The following is a 21,522-nucleotide window of genomic DNA, read 5'->3' on the forward strand; positions in this document are numbered from 1 at the left end:
TAATTAAAACAGGAAAGTGACCTTTCGGACCTGGAGACAAGGCACGCTCTGTCAGCGCTGCATTCTGGGATTGATTAGGCCTCTTTCTAAAGTTCTGTGGGGGAACTCATAGCGTCGCAGGACAGGCACGTGAGGCTGGACTTACTGTGGAAATGCTCTCTAAGATCCAAATAAAGAGCATGTTATGGATTTCCTTTTTGACTTCGCAGCTGTGAATCATTTTAAATGAAGCAAATACACGTAAGACATGTGACACTTACCCTTGGCGCTCACCAAACTGCGATTGTAGCCAACTGGACTGAAGTATTCAAACACGAAAACTGTCACCGCCACGACGGTCAGGCACATCACAAACATCATTACCCACACTGCTGGGCTGTAGGGCTCTGAGGAAGGAGGAGAATTCAATGGAACAAACATAAAAGATTCAATAAAATCTCTTTTGTGCATCCTGCTTCTCGACTGCAGTCTGTCATGGAGGTCACCATGTGTGGCCGGAGGATACCGAAAAAGTTAGAACGAAGAAGGGAGCGTGTGTAGATATGAGAAGAGAGGAATGCACCCTTCATTTTGGGCTGAATTCTGTTTGGAAAGGGGATTTAGGTGTGTATGGTATGTAAGGGGATTTAGTTGTAGGCTACAGTTATCAGAGGATAAAAGCTTAATGGAAGATTCCTGAAGCTGCTGCCGAGACAGAAGCCAGCTAAAGTAGGCCATTCCACTTTCTCCTAAAGTAGGAGAAAGTGGAAGAGAAGGTGGCGGCAACAAACCATTAACTAAATAAGAAGCTTTTGCTGTTGTTATTTTTTTTTCTTACCAAGAAAGGCAGATGGCGAAACTGTCCCATTGCTCCGGGCCACCATGACGCTGATGCCCGTCTCAACAAAGGGCACGGAGAAGTCGATGATTTCTGAACGCTCCTCGTTGATAGTGAGGGAGCCGATGGCCATGTCAGCTCGTCTGTACACGACCTGAGAAAGGAGATAAATAAAGCACTGTAGCAATCAATGTGGAAAAACATCATTTCCTTGATTAATTTTGTCAAGGAGGTTACGCTTTCAGCCGCCTTTGTCTGCCTGTGAGCAGCATAACTCAAAAAGTAGAGGATTAATTAAGGTGACTTTTATGGGGATGAAGGTTATAGCCAAGAGGAGACATTAGATTGTTGTTGGTGATGGAGAATGTGTCGAGGCTTAGGCGGAGGTTTGTGCATTTTCTCCGTTTGTACCACAACCGTATTCCCCTCATTAAAAGGAGAGAGCACTAAATAGTTATATATTAAAGACAAGTACAGCGCTTTGCTCAAAAGGGAACAAATTCTGAATTTCATGAACAAACCTCTTTGCACATTAAATGCAGCAAAACACTTGAATAATAAGAAGACGGTGTGCAGAGATAAATGACTAAAAATATTTGTCACATCACCTGAGCATCCAGGATGAGAGAAAGCTGCACTCCAGGCAAACTCATACTCAAGGTAGCTTTTATATAAATAAAAAATAAATAAATAAATAAAAAGATTGTATTTTTCTCTATAAATGTAGTGCACACATAAACACACACGCACACACATACAAATACAGATGCAGAGCAAAGTGCCTTCAGGCATGGAAACACAAGCAAAAACATTTCTCCTGAGGAACACCTGTTCGGGGCATTTCACTTTCAGATGCAGCTGTGTTTGATGTGTGAGAAGTGAGCATATGTATATGCATGGCCTCACACCACTGACCTAGAAAGAAACACTTTGGGCTGCGCAGTGTTTCTGTCACTTGTGTATTACAATCATACACCATCTGTACTGTCACAGCGATGCGAGAATTCACTAATCTTCATCTACTCGGGTCCTCATTACACTCACACTATTTACAAAAGCAGAGGCATTTCTGTCACGGAGGAAGCAGTTTAGAGTTAAAACAATACTCGCAGCTGCGGTTAATCCATACTGACAATACAGGCTTTGTTGGCAGTGTTTTAATACATTTTGATGTTTCATGTGACAGGGATGATTTTGTATTCATGAACCCATGTCTGTTTTTCCTCTCAGCTCTGTGGAGAACTCTTGCGTCTTTAGGGTTTCATGGTTTGGTTTTGTGGCTCTCAACTTTAATCAAATCCTATGTTTCTCAGCTGCAGATTTTCAGGAATGAAGGGTGTCGAACATATGACCCGTGGGCCAGAATTGGCCCACCCAAGGGTCCAATTCGGCCCGCAGGATGAATTTGTTAAAATGTGACATTATGATTACAGCCTTCTCATAAAGTGAAGGACGATATCTGTCCGTTTCAGTCACCTGTGACTAAATGTGTGGTGCCTTTGTAGATCCACTGTGATGTGTGCGTTGTTAATGGCAAATGTTTGCATAATGTTGTTGAAATGGCACTTGTTTTTCTCTAGAAATTTTTTGTAAAAAAATATACTTCATTAAATGTAAAACAAAGGGAACAAATTGGGACACCTTGTTGTTTAGAGGTTATTATGCTTATTTATTTATTTACTGGTCAAATTGTGTTGTATGTGACCCCTGAACTAAAATGAGTTTGACACCCCTACTATTAACTGAATGCAACAACTAGGTGGTGAATGTATTTGAAAGAGAGTGAGGGTCAGAGCAATGACTCCAGTGATAAGACGTTGTTGATCTATTCTGTATGTTTCAAAACGTTTATTAAATTCATCACTTGGAAAAAAATGTGTCCTTGACCTTCAGGGATTCTTTAAAAAAACAACAACCAGTGACTATATTATATAAATAATGTGTTCAACATTCACTGCTGTTGTTGGCGATTTCGCTTTCTTAGTATGAGGCCATGTCATAGCCCAAAGCTACACTTATTTTGGTTAAATGTGTGTATAATGCCACCAGCAAACTCAGTGCAGCCACACCAGCTGTTGTGTTCAGGGATTTCCTTCCTTAAATAACTAAGTCATCGCTCTCACCTCCCCAATCATGCCGTTCCAGGTCCCACGGACCAGCTTGCCGTGTTTTCCGTTGGTGACCAGGTAGAGGTCATAGGAGAACTTGATGGTGCGGGACAGCTTCTTCAGAATGTCTATGCAGAAGCCCTTGCAGCACAGTTTGGTGTAGGACTCTGAGTGGCCAGCTATGCTGTGAGACGAATGAGAACAAGCAGAGCAGTTTCAACAGCGGATCTGTGATCAAAAACAAACGATGCTATCGCAAGCTTTGGGAACAAAAGCTGTAGTTGTACTTTGTTTCAGGGAGTGAGCGCTAACTAGTGCGCTCACACTGACACTGACCGTCATCCGCAACAGCAAAGTGCAGGGCAGGCAACGGCTGGTTCATTTGCTAAAATCAATTTCTCCAGAGAAAATGTCTTTCAGAGAGACAGACAAGGCAACTATGTATAGCACACACACATACACACAGACACTGTGTGTGAGACAAGACCCACAATGGTTGAATGACTATGATGGCCTCTAATCAAAGGCCATTAAGATGAGGAGCATTTAGGGGACACACACTTCCTCTCGGTGACCTCACTACTTAATGGGGTGTAGAAGGAAAGCAAGGAAAGGAAATGGTGAAAAATAACAGAGTTAAAAAGCAATGAGGAACGCTGGACAATGAAAGTTAAAGGCAGACAGACTGAAAATGAAGTTGACACATTTCCTGAGGGAAAAAAGAACTCCTAAAAAAAAGCCTAAAACCTGCCGGGGCTGAGTCACTGTGTGTGTGTGTGTGTGTGTGTGTGTGTACATGTTTGTAGTCGTCTGAGGACACATTTTGATTCTAACCTATTTAACTTCAAAGGTTTTTTTTCAAGGGTTAAGACTTGTTTTTATGGTTAGAATTGGGTTTAGGTTAAGGGTCAGGTGAGTGAGAGAATGCGTTGTTAGCGCGTGTCCTCACTCAGAATGTTGTACAAGAATGTGTGTGTGCGTGTCACTGATTCAGCTTAAGAGGTGACAAACTAAAAAGAGTGAATGTGAGTAAATGAGCAGAAGACTGAATGAAAAGGAGGGATGGCAGTGGTCGCGATTCAAATTAATCACTTTCAAATGCGTGAATGTTAATTTTAGCCACAGTTTTTCTGTTTTTGAAAGGCTCACTATGTTCTCGGGAGTCAATTGTTCTGATAAACGCAGTGTTAACTGAATTGCTGCTTGAGTTGGCCACCTGTCGCCACACACACACACACACACAAACACACACATAAACTGTGCCGTGTTGTTTTGTCCCGCACGCAAACACATGCACGCATTCACTAATGGATCCTCGGAGGATTAGCAGCAGTTGTGTTGTGCCGAGTGTTCTCTGCAAATTGCCCAGAAACTAGTGCAGCGTGGAGAGATGAGGGAGTTGGACCACCGAGAGTGAACAAGCAGGATTCTCAGGTGAATGGTACGAGAAACACAACCGGATGAGGGCTGACAGAGTAATTTAGATCGGCTGTAACAGAGTTGAGGAGGAAAAGGAGGGCATGAGGATGAAAGGAAAAAGGAAGAAAAATAGATTTGAAAGATGGAATCATGTAGAAATTGACTGGACTTGTGTATGTATGCTTGTATATATACTCATAAACATTAATCAGTTCAACTTGAAGGCTGTGGATCTGATTCCAGGCTCCACTAGTCCAAACGCCGATGTGTCCTTGTGGCCACGTGGAAACAGAACCAAACGAAAATGAAATGTTTTCGAAATGTATACGAACACTTTTGGCCATAGAGTCTATGTTCTTATATTCAGACTTACATTACTTTGCATTGCATTTCTAAACTGGTTAATATTTTGCAGCTGGGCACTGCTCGTTGTGCTGTGCCATACTTTGTGTATTATTCTGGGCTGTTCGTCAGCTCAGCTCTCTGGCAAAAGAGGCCGTCATCTGTCCAAAGAAAAAGGGTTTTTAATGAGCAAGACCAAATTTGTAATCATGCTAAACATCTGCTCTGCAGGGAAGCTGCTCAGACAACACGGCAAGATTAAATGATTTATATAGCTGCTGTCTTCTGTCCCTCCGTGTTTCCTTTTTCCCCTTTTGTTGGTCACCGTCCAAATGGGGCATGCCAGCCAGGGAGAAACAGTGAAAGAGAAACAGGGCGATAACATTGTCCCATGCTATGACAGATGTCCCCATATTGGACCAATAAATCTTCTTTTCTGGCAATCACTAATGTGCCATTTCACCCAACAACAGCCAGCACATATTGTATATCTCTTTCTGTAATTAACATGCAGGCCACAGTCCCACAGCTCTGATACTTACACAATGAGACACAGGTTTCTCTGTTTTGACACATACAGTTTTTTTACTGTAGAGGGCAAACAATTACCTGGCGAGAGCGAGCGAGTGGCCCATCACTGATGGCTAAACCAATCAGAATTCTGCCAGCTACAGGCATGTTTTAGGTGTGGTGACACTGAGAAGTTACTGTTCATCATAAATATGGACAAAAGGATTAGCCTGGCAGCTGCTATAGCACTGCTTTGATACGAACTGGAGGTTGTTTCTTTGTTCCTCCATGGACAAGAAATTGTTGCTACTCTCCTTATAGACCTCACCTTAATTGTGATAGGTGGTGATGACCCATCCAATCAAATGCCAAGTATCTTTTAAAAGTGCCTGCTCTTTTAAAACAATCAATTGAAACCTCCCTACATGCGCCTTGTGTAACAAACCATTTGGCACATCAGGTGAGGGAGACACCACTTTCCACTTGATATGCAGAGATACAACACATAATTAATAGTATTTCATATTTACTTCAGATGTTTTCAGATGTTAGCGATTATCCTATCAAACATTTTCCATCACTTAAGCAGGATAATCCATTTTGTAAAACATTTTGTGGGTGCTTCTTGGCCATTTTTGGGTCCAGGGATGATTGACAGCAAGAGAAACTCTGCCTCCTTGAAATGTCGTAAAGTAAATGGTCAAATATGTAGGGTTATATTTACATTTTATCACTAAAAGGGCAGGGCCTGGGGGTGGGTCTTGTCAAAATAATACCCCCCACGTAAGCTCTGCGTGTCGTAAAAGGCGACTAAATGAGAATCACATTAACAGCAGGGGGCAGGATGCCGTGGCATATCCCTGAGGATGTAATGGCGAGTTTAGGCCGCCTCTTAAATAAAGCTAGACTTGCCCTGCTTTAGGCAGCAGCGATGAAGTATAGGAGATACGGTGGGAGATCTGACAGCAGCCCCCAACATTATTGATGGGCATGCTGGCAGCAGACTGCGGTGAAGAAGGCAACATGAAACTATTTTTCTACAAGAACATCATAGAAAGTCACAATTTGAAGACTAGAACTCGATCAACTCTATGAGTAGTTTGTTCAGAATCAGCTGTTTATCATCTGACTCTTTAATTGATCTCTATGAGACGGCACAGAATAGCTTATTTCACTGCGGTGATTGGATAAATGCAGTAAAACTTCCAGGGAAGCTCAGTATCTCTGAGAGTCAATGGAGAAATAAGCAAGCACAGACGCTGGGCTGATGCATGTGATTAGAGGAACTCTCTCCAACAACAAACAGCAGCCTGTTGTCTCTTTTTTGCTGCACAATATAGCCCAATTCTGTTTGTACATATAAGCTGTAAATAAAACACCATTTTAGCATTTCCTCGTTCCAGTTGTTCATTCGCTCATTCATTTTTATCAACACGGGTTTGGTCATGGGGGGGATAGAGCACTTTCTACAAAAGGAATGGAGGGCAGAAATAATGTAAAAATAACTGGGCCAAGAAATCAGCTCCCCCTGTTTCAAAGACCAGTAACCACCAATGTTTGCCATTGTCTTGCTTTACTGCTATGTTGCTGTTGTTCTGCCTTGCCTACACCAGTTGGGCTGTAAAAGGATTAACTTCCTGTGCGCGGAACAAAGTACCACTATCCTTAGAAATACAGAGAGAGTCGCATGAAGCTTATAATTAAAAGTTATGCACTGCAGCTTTGATTTGCTTTTAATACCAGACTGAGGTATAAGCAGTGGTCTTGATCTCAAATGTAATTGTACCCAAATTGCGTTTTAAATCACTGTGTAAGTGGAACTCAGATTTGTCTACAAAAGTTCTGGGGTTTCAATTAGTCTGGTTATTGTCATCATCAAAGTCCCTGCTGCAGGTAAACAACACAGCAGCATGATTACATACTATCACAATCAATAACAGGGCTGCGACTTGAAAAAAATCTATTAACCGTTGATAAAGGTATTCCAATCACAACATCCAAGTCACAGTCATTTAAAAGTCAATCGTTGTCCGTGGACAATGCGGCATAGACAACAGTCTGAAAGGCTGTCTCAGAAAAACACCTTACACATTTCATTCAAACAAAAATGTAAAGGTTGGTTTTAAATTCAGTAAGGTCGAACATAGACAACATGATATATTGTACATACCTTTCTATTATTCACTTATACACAATTCACTCCGATTCCATATAATCTATTGACGAACGGCAGATTTTATGCACCACTCTCTAAAATATGATTTAGTAACAGCTCATTTGAAATACAGAGACGCTGCAGAGATAAAAGTTTATGAATGTTGAAACTTCTTGATAAATAAAGTCCCTTTTATTTTATTTTTTGTTAAATCTAAATGGTTTGTTGTACCAAACGGAAAAATCAGACTAGTTTTACTGATAATGTTCTAGTCCTGCTTTGAGTGCCCTTTATTCATTTTACAGAATAAACATTGCTGAGTTTTATCAAGTCAACATAACACTTATGTATACAGTTTAATAATAAAAAAAAAAAATAAAAAAAAAGCTGCTCCTGTAGTTGACGTGGAACTAATTTTGTGTTCAGAATTAGTCCACGGCTAAAGACGACGACTGTCATAGGTTTTAAACGTGGACAGTGTTTCCCAGTGGGGGGGTTGTAAAATATATGATGTGTTCTGTCACAGTGGGAGCAATAAAGCTAAGCTGACAAAGTGGTTGGTACGTTTCCAGATCTGCCATTACATTTACGACAGAGCATTACAATGTATTTGTGCTGTCTGTGGTTGTCTGAACATAATGAAGACATTGTGTATTCTTGGCGAGCACCTGTTGTAGGTAGTCAGACATAATCGCTGTTTAATGGTTGTTTTTTTCGCCCATGCTGCGATCTGTTTGACACCAGAGGTGTGTTTTTAAAGTGCTTCGATGGTACACACAATTACTCTGTGTTTAATGAAGTGTGGAGCTTTGCGGCGTCTGCTCAGAACTAAACTAGGGCAGAGGAACCAAGAGTGTGGGTGCAGATGTATGTGTGCGTAGCACTGGGTATTATATGAAATGTGTCAAAACTAGTGCAATACAGACTGTAGTTTTCTGAAGTCACTCCAGAAATGATTCTTAAAGCTGCAATGAATAACTTTTGGTAGTTTCTGTTGATGTGATTTTATTTTTTGTTCTGTTTGGCCTTCGTGCAAAGAAAACATCCTGCATTCTTCTTGAAAATGGTTTGTGCATACTCCGTCCTTTCAATCCATTTAAACGGCTAACTTACGTTTTGTGGGCACTTCTTTGTGTTTTCAGTCATACCCCAACTTGTTTGCATTTGTCTCACTTTAATAGTCGAGCACAATGATGCTGTCTCAAAAACTTTCTTATCTCAAAAACAAGAGGACCCTCCAGGAAATAGACCAACACATAGTTGTGCAACTTCTTGTTTTAACAGCTAAACTAAACTAACCAGCTGCAAGGTCTGTATTTAATGGGCAGCATGAGAGTGGGATTCAATGTTCAAATTGACATTTTCTTACTTACTCGTGCCGGTAAAAGAAGAAAGCTGGTCATGTTATTTTTGCATGTACCTCTCTGTGTGATTATACTGACGTCTGCAGGGCACTGTGTTGCGAACACATGTGCCAGTGCCCGGGTCCACGTTCTCCACCATGACAAAAGGATGCTCCTCCAGTGTGGCCACAGTCAGGTGTCGATCGTCAGTCACGTGCTCGAGAAAGCTGCCGTACCGAGGCCAGACAGGATAGCGGACCTGGAGGATCCCACGGGCGTATGTACCCACCTGGAGAAGGATGGCGAAAAGTGACATCTCATATAAGGATGACTCTCAGCAGTGACCTTAACTTCATCTCAGACTCTATCTGTCTTCACTGCTTTTTTACTTTCCCCATGAGATTTTTTTCTCTCTCTCTCTCGGTCAAATTTTATTTTACAAAGGAAAATTAGCATTTGCTGACCTGGAGGAAGAGGATTAGAAGATGAAATGAGAGTTCATTAATGCAGACTGAGGAGACTTCAAAGTCTTTGATTAAGACATATGAGACAAAAAAAAGACAGGAACTGATTCAACAAGCAAACTGTGACTCATTAATTATACAGCCCTGCGTTTGTTGTCTTCAATCTGTGTTCATTTTCTGAAGTGAAAAAAAACAAACTAATTAGAATGTCACTGAACATAAATGGAACTATTCAAGTGATGAGTGTTGTTGATTATACGTACTGAAAATTGTAAAACATCTTTGCAGGTCCACTATGTAAGAAATAATGACATCTAATGGTAAGAAATGGAGGTCTCATCTCCTCATCTTTGCCTAAAGTCTACATTAAAGGCTTTTTCTAAGGCTATGGAAAACAAACGATTATTCAAAGCGATTATACACTTAAACATACTTATATGTACTATATTCTATTTATGCCACTGGACCTTTAATACTTAAAACAGCATCTGAAGCAGTTCTATAATCTACAATAAGTCCACAACCAGAGATGCTGACGATCAGTGTTTAGTATTGCAACAGATTTTATAATGTAAGGGAGACTCATTTCTGACTAATGTCACATGACACAATGAAGAATCCCTTCAAAGTCTTCACTAAGCTCCGTGAAACCCTTCCTGTGAGAACCAGAACTGTTTGTCATATCAACCCAACCTAATGAGCCGTACCGGGCTTAGCCAGCTTTCACTTACTGCATGTGAAAATGCACGTCTCTCTAGTTTAATGAGACTTCTTCTTCATACCAACTCTTGATTTGTTCCTCGGCTCACTTGCAGCTACGCACACTCTTCCTTTGTCATACATGGATGATTTACAGATCTGCGTTAAGGTACAGTGGGATGTGTGAAGATGGTGATTTGTTTCTCCGCGCCATCTGTGAATCTCTGAGACGCCACTTGTAAAGATCAGTCATTTCAAACTGTCTTTTATGGGACTCTCACATATGTTTTTTCTTCACACAGAAGCTGTCATTCCAAAGCGGGAGTCAGACAATAAAGGATTGTTGCCGGTGAGATGGTTGCTGTGTGAGATTAGGTGATTATGGTCATAAACTATCTTAGCTAAGAAACATTTGCTCCCTGCAAAGTCACTGTTTGCTATCGACACAGGTGATAAAACCTGTTAAGTTTAAGCCCAATCTTGTTAGGTGACGCATAAGCGAGACAGGTTAATGACACACTACTGTGATAAAGAGCCTAACCCAAAAGTATCTTTTTACAAAACCTATTATGAACTGCCTGAAATTTCTTGAGAAAAAATGAGTGCAATATCAACAATATCCCCCAATATGCCGAAGTTTACCATTTACAAAAGCACACAACATTTAGCCACAGGTATCTGCAACTTTTTCAGTGAAATGTTCACAAATTCATCCTTGAGGGCCAGATTGGACCCACTGTGGAGCCCGTTCTGGTCTGTGGGCCGTACGTTTGACACACCTGGCATAACTCATCCATGTCGTCTGAGTTGGGCTATGATCAGACTGATGGAAGGGTGTCATTATACTTTATCCTTTGTGCTGCACAAACAGAACTAAGAGTGATAACTAATAATACCCAGTGGGTTCTTATACACTAAGCATCCTATATTACACACAGTGATCCAAATCATTGTTGATATGTTTATATATGCAGCAGCTTATTGTGACTATGCCACATGTGGAAAAAGACGTGAGAATTACTGGAAAAGGATGAAGAAGTAGATGATGGCCAAGCACAGCAATGGAATTCCCCCCTGTCCAAAATGCCTCTCAGCAGCAGCACTCCTCAGCAAAATATCATGTTAAGTTGTCAGGGTGACAGATACGCTTGAAAAGAAGAGGTACACCACATCCTGTCATCTTTACAGATGAGTTACATCACACAAAGAAGAGGGGAAGAAAAAGGCAGGCACAGATCAGACAGAAACACAGAACCAGAGAGTAGATTCACTGAATTCATACGTTTACAATGTGGTGGTTTATGTGGCGTCAGCAGTCTGTGTAAACAACAGGTGCACCACATCTGAACCTGAGAGCGTACGAGCATGTGAAACTGTTGGCTGCACGAGTGCCACCTTTCAAAGCAAACCCCACTCGAGCGCGATTACGCATCCGTGTTCCGACACACAGACGCACGCGTACATACACACTCAGCCACAAGGTGACATTGATAAAGTAGGTTGGTCTTTCCGAGGCAGAAATAAATGAGTTCAACTGTAGCTGAGAGATTACGTTCAGGTTTCTCTGTGTAGTCACACTTTCTCAATATGCCCTCAGGCTTTGATGTGTGTGTGTGTGCGTGCTTGTATTTGTTACCTCATTAGGAGGAACCAGTTAAGTTAAAGGCTAAGATTTTAGAATTCTGGTCAGGTTAAGTTTAAGATAAAGCTTTAGCTCTACAGCTCCTCAGCTGCTCTTCCTAAAACTCATGGTGGAATCCCTGTGCGACAGGCAAAATGTGTCACCTTCAGATAGTACATGTACTGCTAGTTCACGGGGGAGAGGCGAGAGTTGGCACGGAGGGAGACACATGAGGCAAAGATACTGCGTGAGGTGTAGGAGACAGGTACATAATGGTTTTCTAAAAACAACAGAAGGTTCTCTCTTGTCATTGGATTACTATATAAGCAACTGAATCTGCCGGATTGCCTGTGACACACAATTCATTATGGGAGTTAAGGTGAAAGAGATTGTGTTCACACATTGGCTCATACCATGTGTGTAAGAGATGCTATCTGATAGGTCTGCTCCCTGTCAGATTTATTGTCGTCCCGGATTACAACCTGTGACAGTCTGTCGCCTGTACAATCCACGACAGGCTGTGTTGCGCGTGTTTTTGCAAGCTTATTGCTGATGCTGGATTCACACATACAGTACATGTTAATGGCTTTTGAAGGTGGGCTGGTCTGGAGGTATCTATCAGAGGCAGGAGCTGCTAATGTTGTAACATGTCCACCTTTTTTGGGTGCGCTTTGTCCGACAAAAACGGGGAACAAGGACAACAATCTCGTCCAAGAGTGGAGCATTAAATGTGATTTGATTGTCTGGCTCCTGTGTTGGAATAATTATTTGCACAACATGATTTGATTGGCTGACGCTTGGAAAGTGGAGCATTTCTCGACTTCTGCCGCCCGCAACAGGAGCAGAGCAACGGACCCACAGTGTGAACGAGAAGCGCTTCACTTGACGGCGTGTCCGTCACGTACATGTGAGTCCAGCATGACAGGTCTCTTTTTTCTTGTTTACTATGCTGTTACTATGTTGCCAGTCAGTTTTTTGACTGAGTTCCTCGTACCTTGTCCCAGAGTCTCTCCCGGTCCAGTGCAATGATTATCATGGATGGGTTTGAGAGGAAGCCTTGGTTGTTAAATGACAGATCTCTTTGTTCCCACGTCACGTTCAGCATGTGCCTGTAAGTCACAAAAACACAAACTCAAACACATTCAGGGAGAGCACTGTGGTATGCAGTCAAGGAACTTTGATTCCACATCACACAAGAATTTGCATATTCATTGTGGCCACAATTAAACACATATAATTATCACCTCCTAATTAAACCCAAAGCTCCCCAGAGAGGGATTAATCTAATGTGGGAGACTGGAAGTAGTTCATTAGGAGAAGGCAGAGGTGTCTGATTGGTGGAGGACAAGGTGATTTTGCTATATAAGTATACATCCGTGACAGACTGGCCCGTGAGTAATGAATCCATGTTGGATTTGCATTTCAGACCACATGCAGAAGAGGCTCAAACTGCTTTGACTTTGATAAAAAATTTATTGCATCCAGATGAGCGTTTCACCTGCACAAACGGCTTGAAAGTGAAACTGAGAGTAAGTGTTAACTGAGTTGATACAGGTAACTGTGTTATCGTTTTCAAAGGTCAAAGACTGAAACACAGCCTCACAGGTTTCAAACAAAAATGGGGCTTGCTGTTTTCAGGTCTCAGAAATGCTGCGGGAATGTGGATTGCGGATTGCAGGCAAATCCAGAGCAGAATTGATTAATTTTTTTAAATTATAATGGAGTGTGGATGTATCCAGACTAAAGAGCGCCTCACCTGAACACAGTATTGTTGTCTGAATGTTTAGCTGGCCTGTTGCAGTCTCCGTGTCCCTCAGGGATAAAACCATGCTGCTTCCTGAAGCTCTCAGTCCCCTTGGCTACAATGGCAACACCCTCTCTCACCCTCTGCCGCAAGCTTTTCCTCCACTGGTCTGTTATCACACCAATCACACCAACAGGGAAGCTGACAGGTGGAGTGCTGTCAGGGTTGCCCACGGCCAGACTGGGAAGGATCCAGATGTAGCCTGGCCCCAGCAGACCCACCTCTGCTGCCTGGCTGAACAAGTACTGTGCCTCCTCATGGGAGCAATATGCCAGGAGGACCTGAGAGTCCACCTGTAGACACAAAAAAAAATAAATCTCTCAGTGGTAATTCACAGAAAAATAGGCCACCAAAGAACCGAAGATGTGTCTGATGGTGTCATAATTGCAGCCCAATGCAGGAGCTATACATGTCATCGTACCTGCTGCAGCATGCGCTTGGTCCTCGCATCATTAGACCCCACTGACATCTCCAGAGTCAAAACATCCTGTAGGTTCCAAAGGAAGTAGGATGTGTCCGTGTAAGACTGAACTATATCCACAAAGGTGTCGTATCCCGGCATCAAGCTGGTGATCACTGCAAACTCGCCCCAGTCATACTCCTCCATGAGCTGGAACAGGGATATACAGCTTTCTGCAGATTATTTATTGGCAACCATTGCACTCATGATAGTGTGAGTGATGATGAGAACACACACCTTTTTATGCAGATTGAGCAAAGAAGGTAAAGGCTAACAAATGATCTGCATGACCTTTGATTAGAGGCTAGTTGTGTCCCCCTGCTTTAATCTTTTATGCTATGCTAATCTAGCTGCTGGTGCCGCAAATTAGCGAATTTCTTAAATAATTAAATTTAATTTATCTTGTTGGACTAACTGTTAACACATAAAACACAGATTTAACTGAGATCAATTCAATCCCTCTAATCTCATTGCAATTTGTAAGATCCATCCTAAATATAGATTGTTTCCCTCCATGGCATTAACAAACTGTCAGACTTGACCCTTTCTCCACTTGTGTTTGTTTTGTTTTTTTTGGCTGCAAATATTGTTTAAATGCTCTTTGAACTGTTTCACTCCAGATTGTCATGTATGTACCTTGAACATGCAGAGGATCTGCTGCTCCAGAGATGCGCCCATCTGCAGAAACGAGGATCCCTCCGCCTGTACACAGTAAGAGAACCTCATTTAAGAGTTTGCATAAAATCATAAAGGGCTATGGGTGATGTAACAACATCGTCCACCTTAGTTTTACTCAAAGATGTTTTTCTTCTCAAAAATATAGTAAAAGACATGGCAAACATGCACTGCCGACAGCACATCATAAGTTCTAAATGGGCCTTCGGGTGAGGAAATGTTGTTGACCAGTAAACAGAAGAAGTCTTCTCAGGTAAAATATCCTGAGCAATTCAGCATGAGGGAAATCTAAGAATAGAGTTTCTAATTTAGCACAAAAAAAAGTAAACTGACAAAAGGCTTTTATGTGAACTCAATTTGCCTAAACCTTTAACACGGTTACTGCTGCAGAATATTTTAATTTGGATGAAACCCAACCACTAGTAGGATAGTGCATTTTAATAATTTGATCCCTCGTTCAACTTGTAAAAGCATAACTGCTATAAGTCAGCGAGGCAACACAGGGGAACGGCCTCTTAAAACCAATTAAGTTGAAGAGAAGTGACAAAGAAGGGACTAACGTTTAAGTAAGCTATGCTTGCACAGGGGTGAATTAAAGTAATGACATGTTTAAGAAAAAAAAATGCTGATGTTCTAGATCATCATGGGAAACCAGGTGTGTGTAGTATGTGTGTGAGTGTTGAGACACAACACACAACTACTCAAACACTGAACCCTCCAGCAAGAACGTTTACATGAAACAAAAGAGGTCTGATTGTCCAGACGCTGTCTGGGACAAGTGTCTCTGAACTGCGAACACTTAGTTCTGTTGCTCCCTTTCTGTCATAATGGGGGGGCGAATATATTTGCATACCCGACTCAATGTGTATTTTTGTTCGACACATAAGAAGGAAAGTTATTAGAGCCCATTGAATTGAAGCCCATTGAATGTCCTTCAAACATCATTCAGATAAAGTAGGCCACAGAGATGGAAAAAAAGGGGGCGGGGTGATATCAGAGAATGTAAAAATGTGAGAGGGGCTGCTATGATGAGAAGAAACAGTTAAGGGGGGGGAATACAAATCAATCACTTATGTAAGTGAAACTCCTCAACAGTGACATCAATGTTTGTACAAAACTGCAGGGTCATTCTTACTGTAATTGTTCCGCATATGAAAATTAACCTCATAGTTTCCCGGCTCCATCACCAGAGAACGATAAAATGTCTGCACAATGTATTAAGGTAATGCTAATGTTGGACCATGGATGTCTCTATCCAGCATTTCACACAAAAATCAAACTCATAGTGACTCTAGAGGTCAGGAAAGAAACTGGATCCTCTGAGAATGATGGATGTCATGATCCAGGATCCATAGAGTTTGTTGAGATGTTTTAGTTTAGGCTGGATCGGTGGACTGACTCACAAACGCTGCCCGCCGTCTACAGAGGCGCGCACACACAAGCACAAAACATAGACACGTGCAGAGGATGCTCACAGCACAGAGGCTGAACTCTGGTGTAAACAATAACAGCAAAGCCAGGAAACTGTTCCACAGTCTGAACGCCCCATGTCCCTCTGCTCTTTACAGATCGACTACCAATCCACAGCTTGCATTAGATCTAAAGGGCTTAACTTTGCTGTCAGGCATAAATAAATCTGTGATGGGAGCAGACTGAGCAATGTTCAACACAAGTAGTAATATTCTAAAATTGATTCACTAACGTACATTGTGCTGGTGCAATAGGGTTAAGATCAGAGAAATATTGTCTTGTTTTGAGATGTAACGCATCACAGAGAGAGCAGGAGAGAGAGAGAGTATATAGTGTTAAACTGTCAAGTGCCATTTGGGACCAAGTCTCATATGTTCCCAGGCTCTTCTCATCTGAGAGGTGACTAACTGTCATCTCTTCATCCTGTTGCTCTTCCCTCTCCCACAGCTCAGAGAGTCTGTAAAGCCCTTGAGAGCTGTGCAGCCCGAGGGGTACCACAGGAATATCACAGCCAGACTCTCCTTCACTCAATTGTACTAGTTTCATCTCCGCCTGCGCTTGTTTGAGACTCACCTCCCGAGGCACAGACGCTCCACCAGACCACTGACTGGGCTGTGCACCAAAATAGGTACAAAAATAGCTGTACACAACCATGTCAGTGTGTGAGTGAATGAATAAAAAATGTCTCTGGATCGGAAGCCCTGGTTAACCCTATGCTGTCCCACTTCAGCAGACATAGGGAGGAGTGGTTACGTTAAAGAAAATCAAACCGTTGAAATCCAGCTAGTTGTTTTTGAGCAATTAAACAAACAAACAAACGATGCCGTGACCCTCCCTGTTAATCACTGTTTGGGGCAATTTTCATTTAGCGCTGCCTTTTAATTGTGGAAAAAAAGTCCAAAGCAATCGTGTGTGAAGACATCGACTTTCCCTGTGAAATCATGCAAGAATTACCTACTCTTTCATGACTAACTCTTAACCACACACACACACACACACACACACGCATATAAAAACCAGGTCCCCACCCCATCCCTTTCCCCAATCCTCCACCTCCCAGCCGTCTTGTTCTCACCACCTTGGCAATGTGGCTGTCACATACAGACGTAATTAGCAGTCCTGCTGCAGGAGCGTATGGTAATGTGACAGGAAGACGGTGGACACGGTGGCTGCTCGCACACTCCTCTCACTGGGGGGAAACCTCTGTGCTTGAACCTCCCCCTCAGTAGAAGGACTGGTGTTGGTCAAACAGGAGGCAGGAGGCAGGTTGTCTTTTTTACTCTATTTACATTTTACATAAAGTTACTTTCTTTAATTGAGACTATACTACATTAAAATGTTCCTAACACGTTATAATAATATAATAAAAATAATATAAAAATGGTTTACATTTATTTCCTGATTTGACTGCTGTAATACAATATTTGTTCTCATGATCTTATGTCATTTTAGTGCCACTGGATCCTCCAAAAACAGTAAGTGTTTCCTTTGATTGTCACAAAATAAACTCCATAAACCTCTGCAACCACAGAGAACGATATCTCTGAAACTTTCTCCGTGCTTAGATATAGAAATATATTTGTGTGAACCAACCCTCTAAATAGAAACCATCGCTTTTGGCTTGTGGAAAACGTATTGGTCACATGTAAACACAGTTGATTTCAATATGAGTTCAGCACAGTTAGTTCCGCTCCATTATGCCTCATTATACGGCGGCTCGAAAAGTGATGGATTTTCAAACATTGGGAGAAAGTTTTCTGTCTGCTTAGATAAACAATCAGCTCCTCCTGCAAGAAAAATAACTTCAGTACTTTAACTACATCCTAAGCATTAGTAGTTTGCCTTATTGGAATTACTGGGCCATGCTGTGAGACTTGGAGGCTGCATGTCATTAAAGTCATTTCCTTCCTAGTGATAAAAAGCTGCTTGAAGTGGGAATACTGCGCTGCGGCTCTGGGCTCCTCGTGACCTGCTTCTGGAGTTTCTGGACCATGAGGCCAAACGAGAGCAAGAAGTGAGGAGTGATGGATTTTGGTGATGGAGAGACAGGAATACGGGAGGAGAAATGAAGACAGCACGACAGTTTGAGCAAAGACACACAATTCCAGGGGGAAAAAATGCTCTGTCATCTAATGAGACACATTGCATCACTCTGGTCCAAGATGTGACCTTAGACTGCAGCTAGGACTGAGACCATAACTCTTGATACTGTAAATAATCCTCCACTGACAGCTTCAAATTGTAATAAATGATGATATATATACTTGAATACTTGAATTTTCTTGGCCTCAAAAATCCATCGTGTTTACACTTAAAAGTTTGTGTTTACTGGCAAACACATAACGCCCATCAGCCCTTGTTTATTCCAGACTTTATCATTGTTTACATCAGTCATTATTAATGGAGGGAACTGTAATGAGCTAATTCTGGCTTGTGAGTGATTAAATGTCCACTCTGTGCAATGGTGACATTTAATAGTGCCTCACGATTACAGATAACTGTTGTCGCACGTTGTTAATTATTCTGTTCTCTACCGAAATATTACACAAATGTTTTATGACACTTTAATCATCAAAACAACTGTAGAATAGGCGTTACAAAAGCAAAATAAGCTTTTGTAAAGTATTTGAAGCACGATGCTGTTGAACGATGATACGATTTTGTATGTTTTGAAGAGTTGTAATGGAGTTTCCGGCTGCTCACACAGTCTTCTCAAATATGAGATTAATTATGAGATTATTTCATCTATAAAACAAATGCTTACATAAGTGACAGTAAAGTGTCTATAATGTGATTCTTCCGTGGGTACACTCACATGTAGCAGGCCTACTCTACTCTATGTACACACTACATAGCAAACAAACTCTTGAATGCACAGGTAATTCTTGTTAACAGGATCAGTTCATTAATGGTTTAGCTTTTTTTAATGGATTTAATCACCAGACGTGTACAAATAGGTGCTCTGTCTGTTCACAATACTTCCAGTTTATACTAGTTCCTTGGTGTTGATATCCCGAGGAAAAAACTATGATTCTACATTGATGTCAGTGAAGGTTTTTCCAGTTATGGAAGAACCTAAAGCTAAAGTATTTAATTATGTAATAATTGCGTCCTTTATCTGAAAAATGGGCTCTGTCAAGCAATACTACCAGACCTGACGGTGGTGGGTGTGGGCAGGAAGCGTTTATCCTGTCAAACTTCTGAGTGACTGATTTTTTGAGCGGTAGAATCTCTCGCGTCTTAAAACAAATCATTTCCAGTGTGCGGCATTGGAATGTTGCTAAGTGTCAAGATCTAAGGACCACTGTGTGAACACACTTGACAATTTAAATGTGCAATTTGCATATTTAAAGGTTACGCACTACAGCTTTAACTGGCCTGCGTAGGGGAAAGTGTGTCTGACAGTTGCAGTTTTGTCAAATTGAGGCAACAAGATGGGAAAAGGATTTTGTGTTTTGGGTTGAAACATAAACCCTTTTATGAAATTACACTTCATAATGCGTAGGAGAGCAAGGAGTCACATTATAACAGGCTATATTTCACAGGTAAAATGGATTTAAATCTAAATGTGACATGAAAGACATAAACTTTGTCTGTGTGTCTCTGAACATTTCACCCTATCTGAAGATACATGGTTGATGATGCTGATTAACATATTGAATGTGAATCATAAATGACATGCTCGTTTATCAAATAGTGAAATAAATAGACGGAAGATGTCCGCCGTTTGTTCATGTTCGCAACGTTGGCGGAAACCAAACTCTTCCCACGCCTCGACATCTGGATGCAGCACCCTCTAATGATCACCCGGCACACTGCAATGACTCACAGGCACACGCACAATGAAAACACGCTCAACCTCTAATTTCCAGCTCCTCGGAGAAATATGTAGCAATACTAGTTTTTCCTTTCACTCATAGGCCCCATTGAAAAAAAAATTATTTATGCCTTTTCTTCAGCTGTTCCTTGCACTTTCTCATTTCCTCCTCTTTGCCTTTGCTTGATGTATGTGCCGCCTGACAAGAAACGCATTTCCTCTCCCTTCAATCTTTTCATCTCCATCGCATTCCCTTTTTTCCTTGTTGTCTGCATAGAGAGATCACTGAGACAGGACCCATAAATAGAAGGCCCGGACGGCTGCTGCATCTTTTAAACCCACCATCAAAGATATCCATCATCACCGGCCTATTGATAATCAAGCACTATTGAGCTCTTTTATCCTCCTAAGAGAATCATGCACTCAGACATATGTCTCTCGTCACCGAATCCACCTGTTTCATTGTGGCAAAAAACCTCTGACAGCTTCTTCTTCTTTTTTTTCTTTTTTTTTGCCGTCAACAAAGAAGTGTATAAGAGAAAGAAAGAAAGAGAATGATAGGGAGTGTGACGAGGAGGGCCGAAGGACGCCTTGGACAAGAACACAACAGGAGGACAGTGCTTTACTCTCTGCACTAAATAGAGACGTGTCACTCTCACGTTGGACTCACAAGACAAGCGGTCCCTTGCTACAACAGATAACACCCCATCTGTGCGTTGGTTTTTATTTTTGCCACTGTCAGGCAAAGAGGTGAAATAATCCAGCCTGAGACGACCGTGATCGGCTTTGCAAATTACAAAATAGAGTACGGTGACAACTGACAAACTTTGCCCCAAATACTCTTTGTAGACACTGTGCACGGCGGAAGAACTGCCTGAGAGGAGTATCAAAGGGACATCTGGGAAAATGAACTCCTCCTTGCCAGTTAGTAAGGTGGAGCAGGGAATATAGGAGGGGAAGGAAAGGGGAGGTGAACCAAGGACAGCAGCAAAACAGAAGCATGGAAGCGAAACACGAGTGAAGGGTTTTGATTTGGGGATGAATGACGAAGATCTGTGGGGGGGATCCAGCCTCCTGAAGGATCTAATTAACAGTTTAATGGGGTCCTGGAGCCCACAAGCGAGCAGAGAGGAGCAGATTCAGATTGAACACAAAAGAGCCCAAAATTGTTTTATTTAAATGTGTTCAGGAGATGCAGTGGTGGGGGGCAAAAAAAAAAGTGGGATGTGAATAGGTGAAAGAAAGGAAAGGAAAGAGACGGGGAAACGAGAAAGACTATTTAAGACTATGGAAGAAGGAGGAGAGATGCTTCTGTGAGGCAGTAAAACACTTCTTTCAGGCAGCTGTCAGCCAAGCTTTGTCGATGCATTTTTCTCCTCCCTCTGGCTCTTACTCACTCAGTCTGCCTTTGCCACTCTGACATCAAAACACAGGCAAATCGGTCCGCCTTCTGCAGCAACAACACATCCTGTTTAAAACCCATACAGTACAACATGACGTCTGCACATTTGTTTGATTAACAGGGAAATGGTAAACACAGCGAGACGTTGCCGAGGGGCAAAAAAAATCCACCACTTGCTTCACCTTTTAGCCGAGTTTGGTTGCTGGTTAGATCTAGGAATTCACTCCATGTGTGTTTCTGTGTGTGTGTGTGTGTGTGTGTGGGTGGGTCGGTGGTTGGGTTGGGGGGGGATCTTGTGTGTTAGGGAGTTCATTTGCATGTGAGTTTCTACGTGTGAGAGTTGCTTCTATAAATACGAGGTGTTGATGATAGTGAAGCAGTTAAGGAACGGAGGATAAGTTGAGTAGAGAGAAACA

At 41.9% G+C, this 21,522-nt stretch overlaps 1 protein-coding gene and 1 long non-coding RNA gene across 3 annotated transcripts in view; one reads left to right on the forward strand and one right to left on the reverse strand.

The window, feature by feature from the left end:
• The window catches only part of LOC122759490 (glutamate receptor ionotropic, NMDA 2C-like), a 44,341-nt gene that overhangs the window by 11,737 nt on the left and 11,082 nt on the right, over positions 1-21,522 (reverse strand). For both annotated transcript variants that reach the window (XM_044014398.1, XM_044014399.1), the window contains 8 exons: positions 14,379-14,444; positions 13,704-13,892; positions 13,235-13,575; positions 12,473-12,587; positions 8,772-8,983; positions 2,941-3,109; positions 818-971; positions 261-386 (listed from right to left, as the gene is read on the reverse strand). In XM_044014398.1, coding sequence (XP_043870333.1) covers positions 261-386; positions 818-971; positions 2,941-3,109; positions 8,772-8,983; positions 12,473-12,587; positions 13,235-13,575; positions 13,704-13,892; positions 14,379-14,444 — 1,372 coding nt within the window. The remainder of the gene's footprint in view (positions 1-260; positions 387-817; positions 972-2,940; positions 3,110-8,771; positions 8,984-12,472; positions 12,588-13,234; positions 13,576-13,703; positions 13,893-14,378; positions 14,445-21,522) is intronic.
• Positions 11,939-18,131, forward strand: LOC122759491. Its single transcript, XR_006358266.1, has 5 exons — positions 11,939-12,385; positions 12,483-12,589; positions 14,363-14,453; positions 16,335-17,362; positions 17,800-18,131. It is a non-coding gene; the product is annotated as an uncharacterized LOC122759491 (long non-coding RNA).

Source organism: Solea senegalensis, linkage group LG18 (assembly GCF_019176455.1).
Source record: "Solea senegalensis isolate Sse05_10M linkage group LG18, IFAPA_SoseM_1, whole genome shotgun sequence".
In the NCBI taxonomy this organism is placed as follows: Eukaryota; Metazoa; Chordata; class Actinopteri; order Pleuronectiformes; family Soleidae; genus Solea; species Solea senegalensis.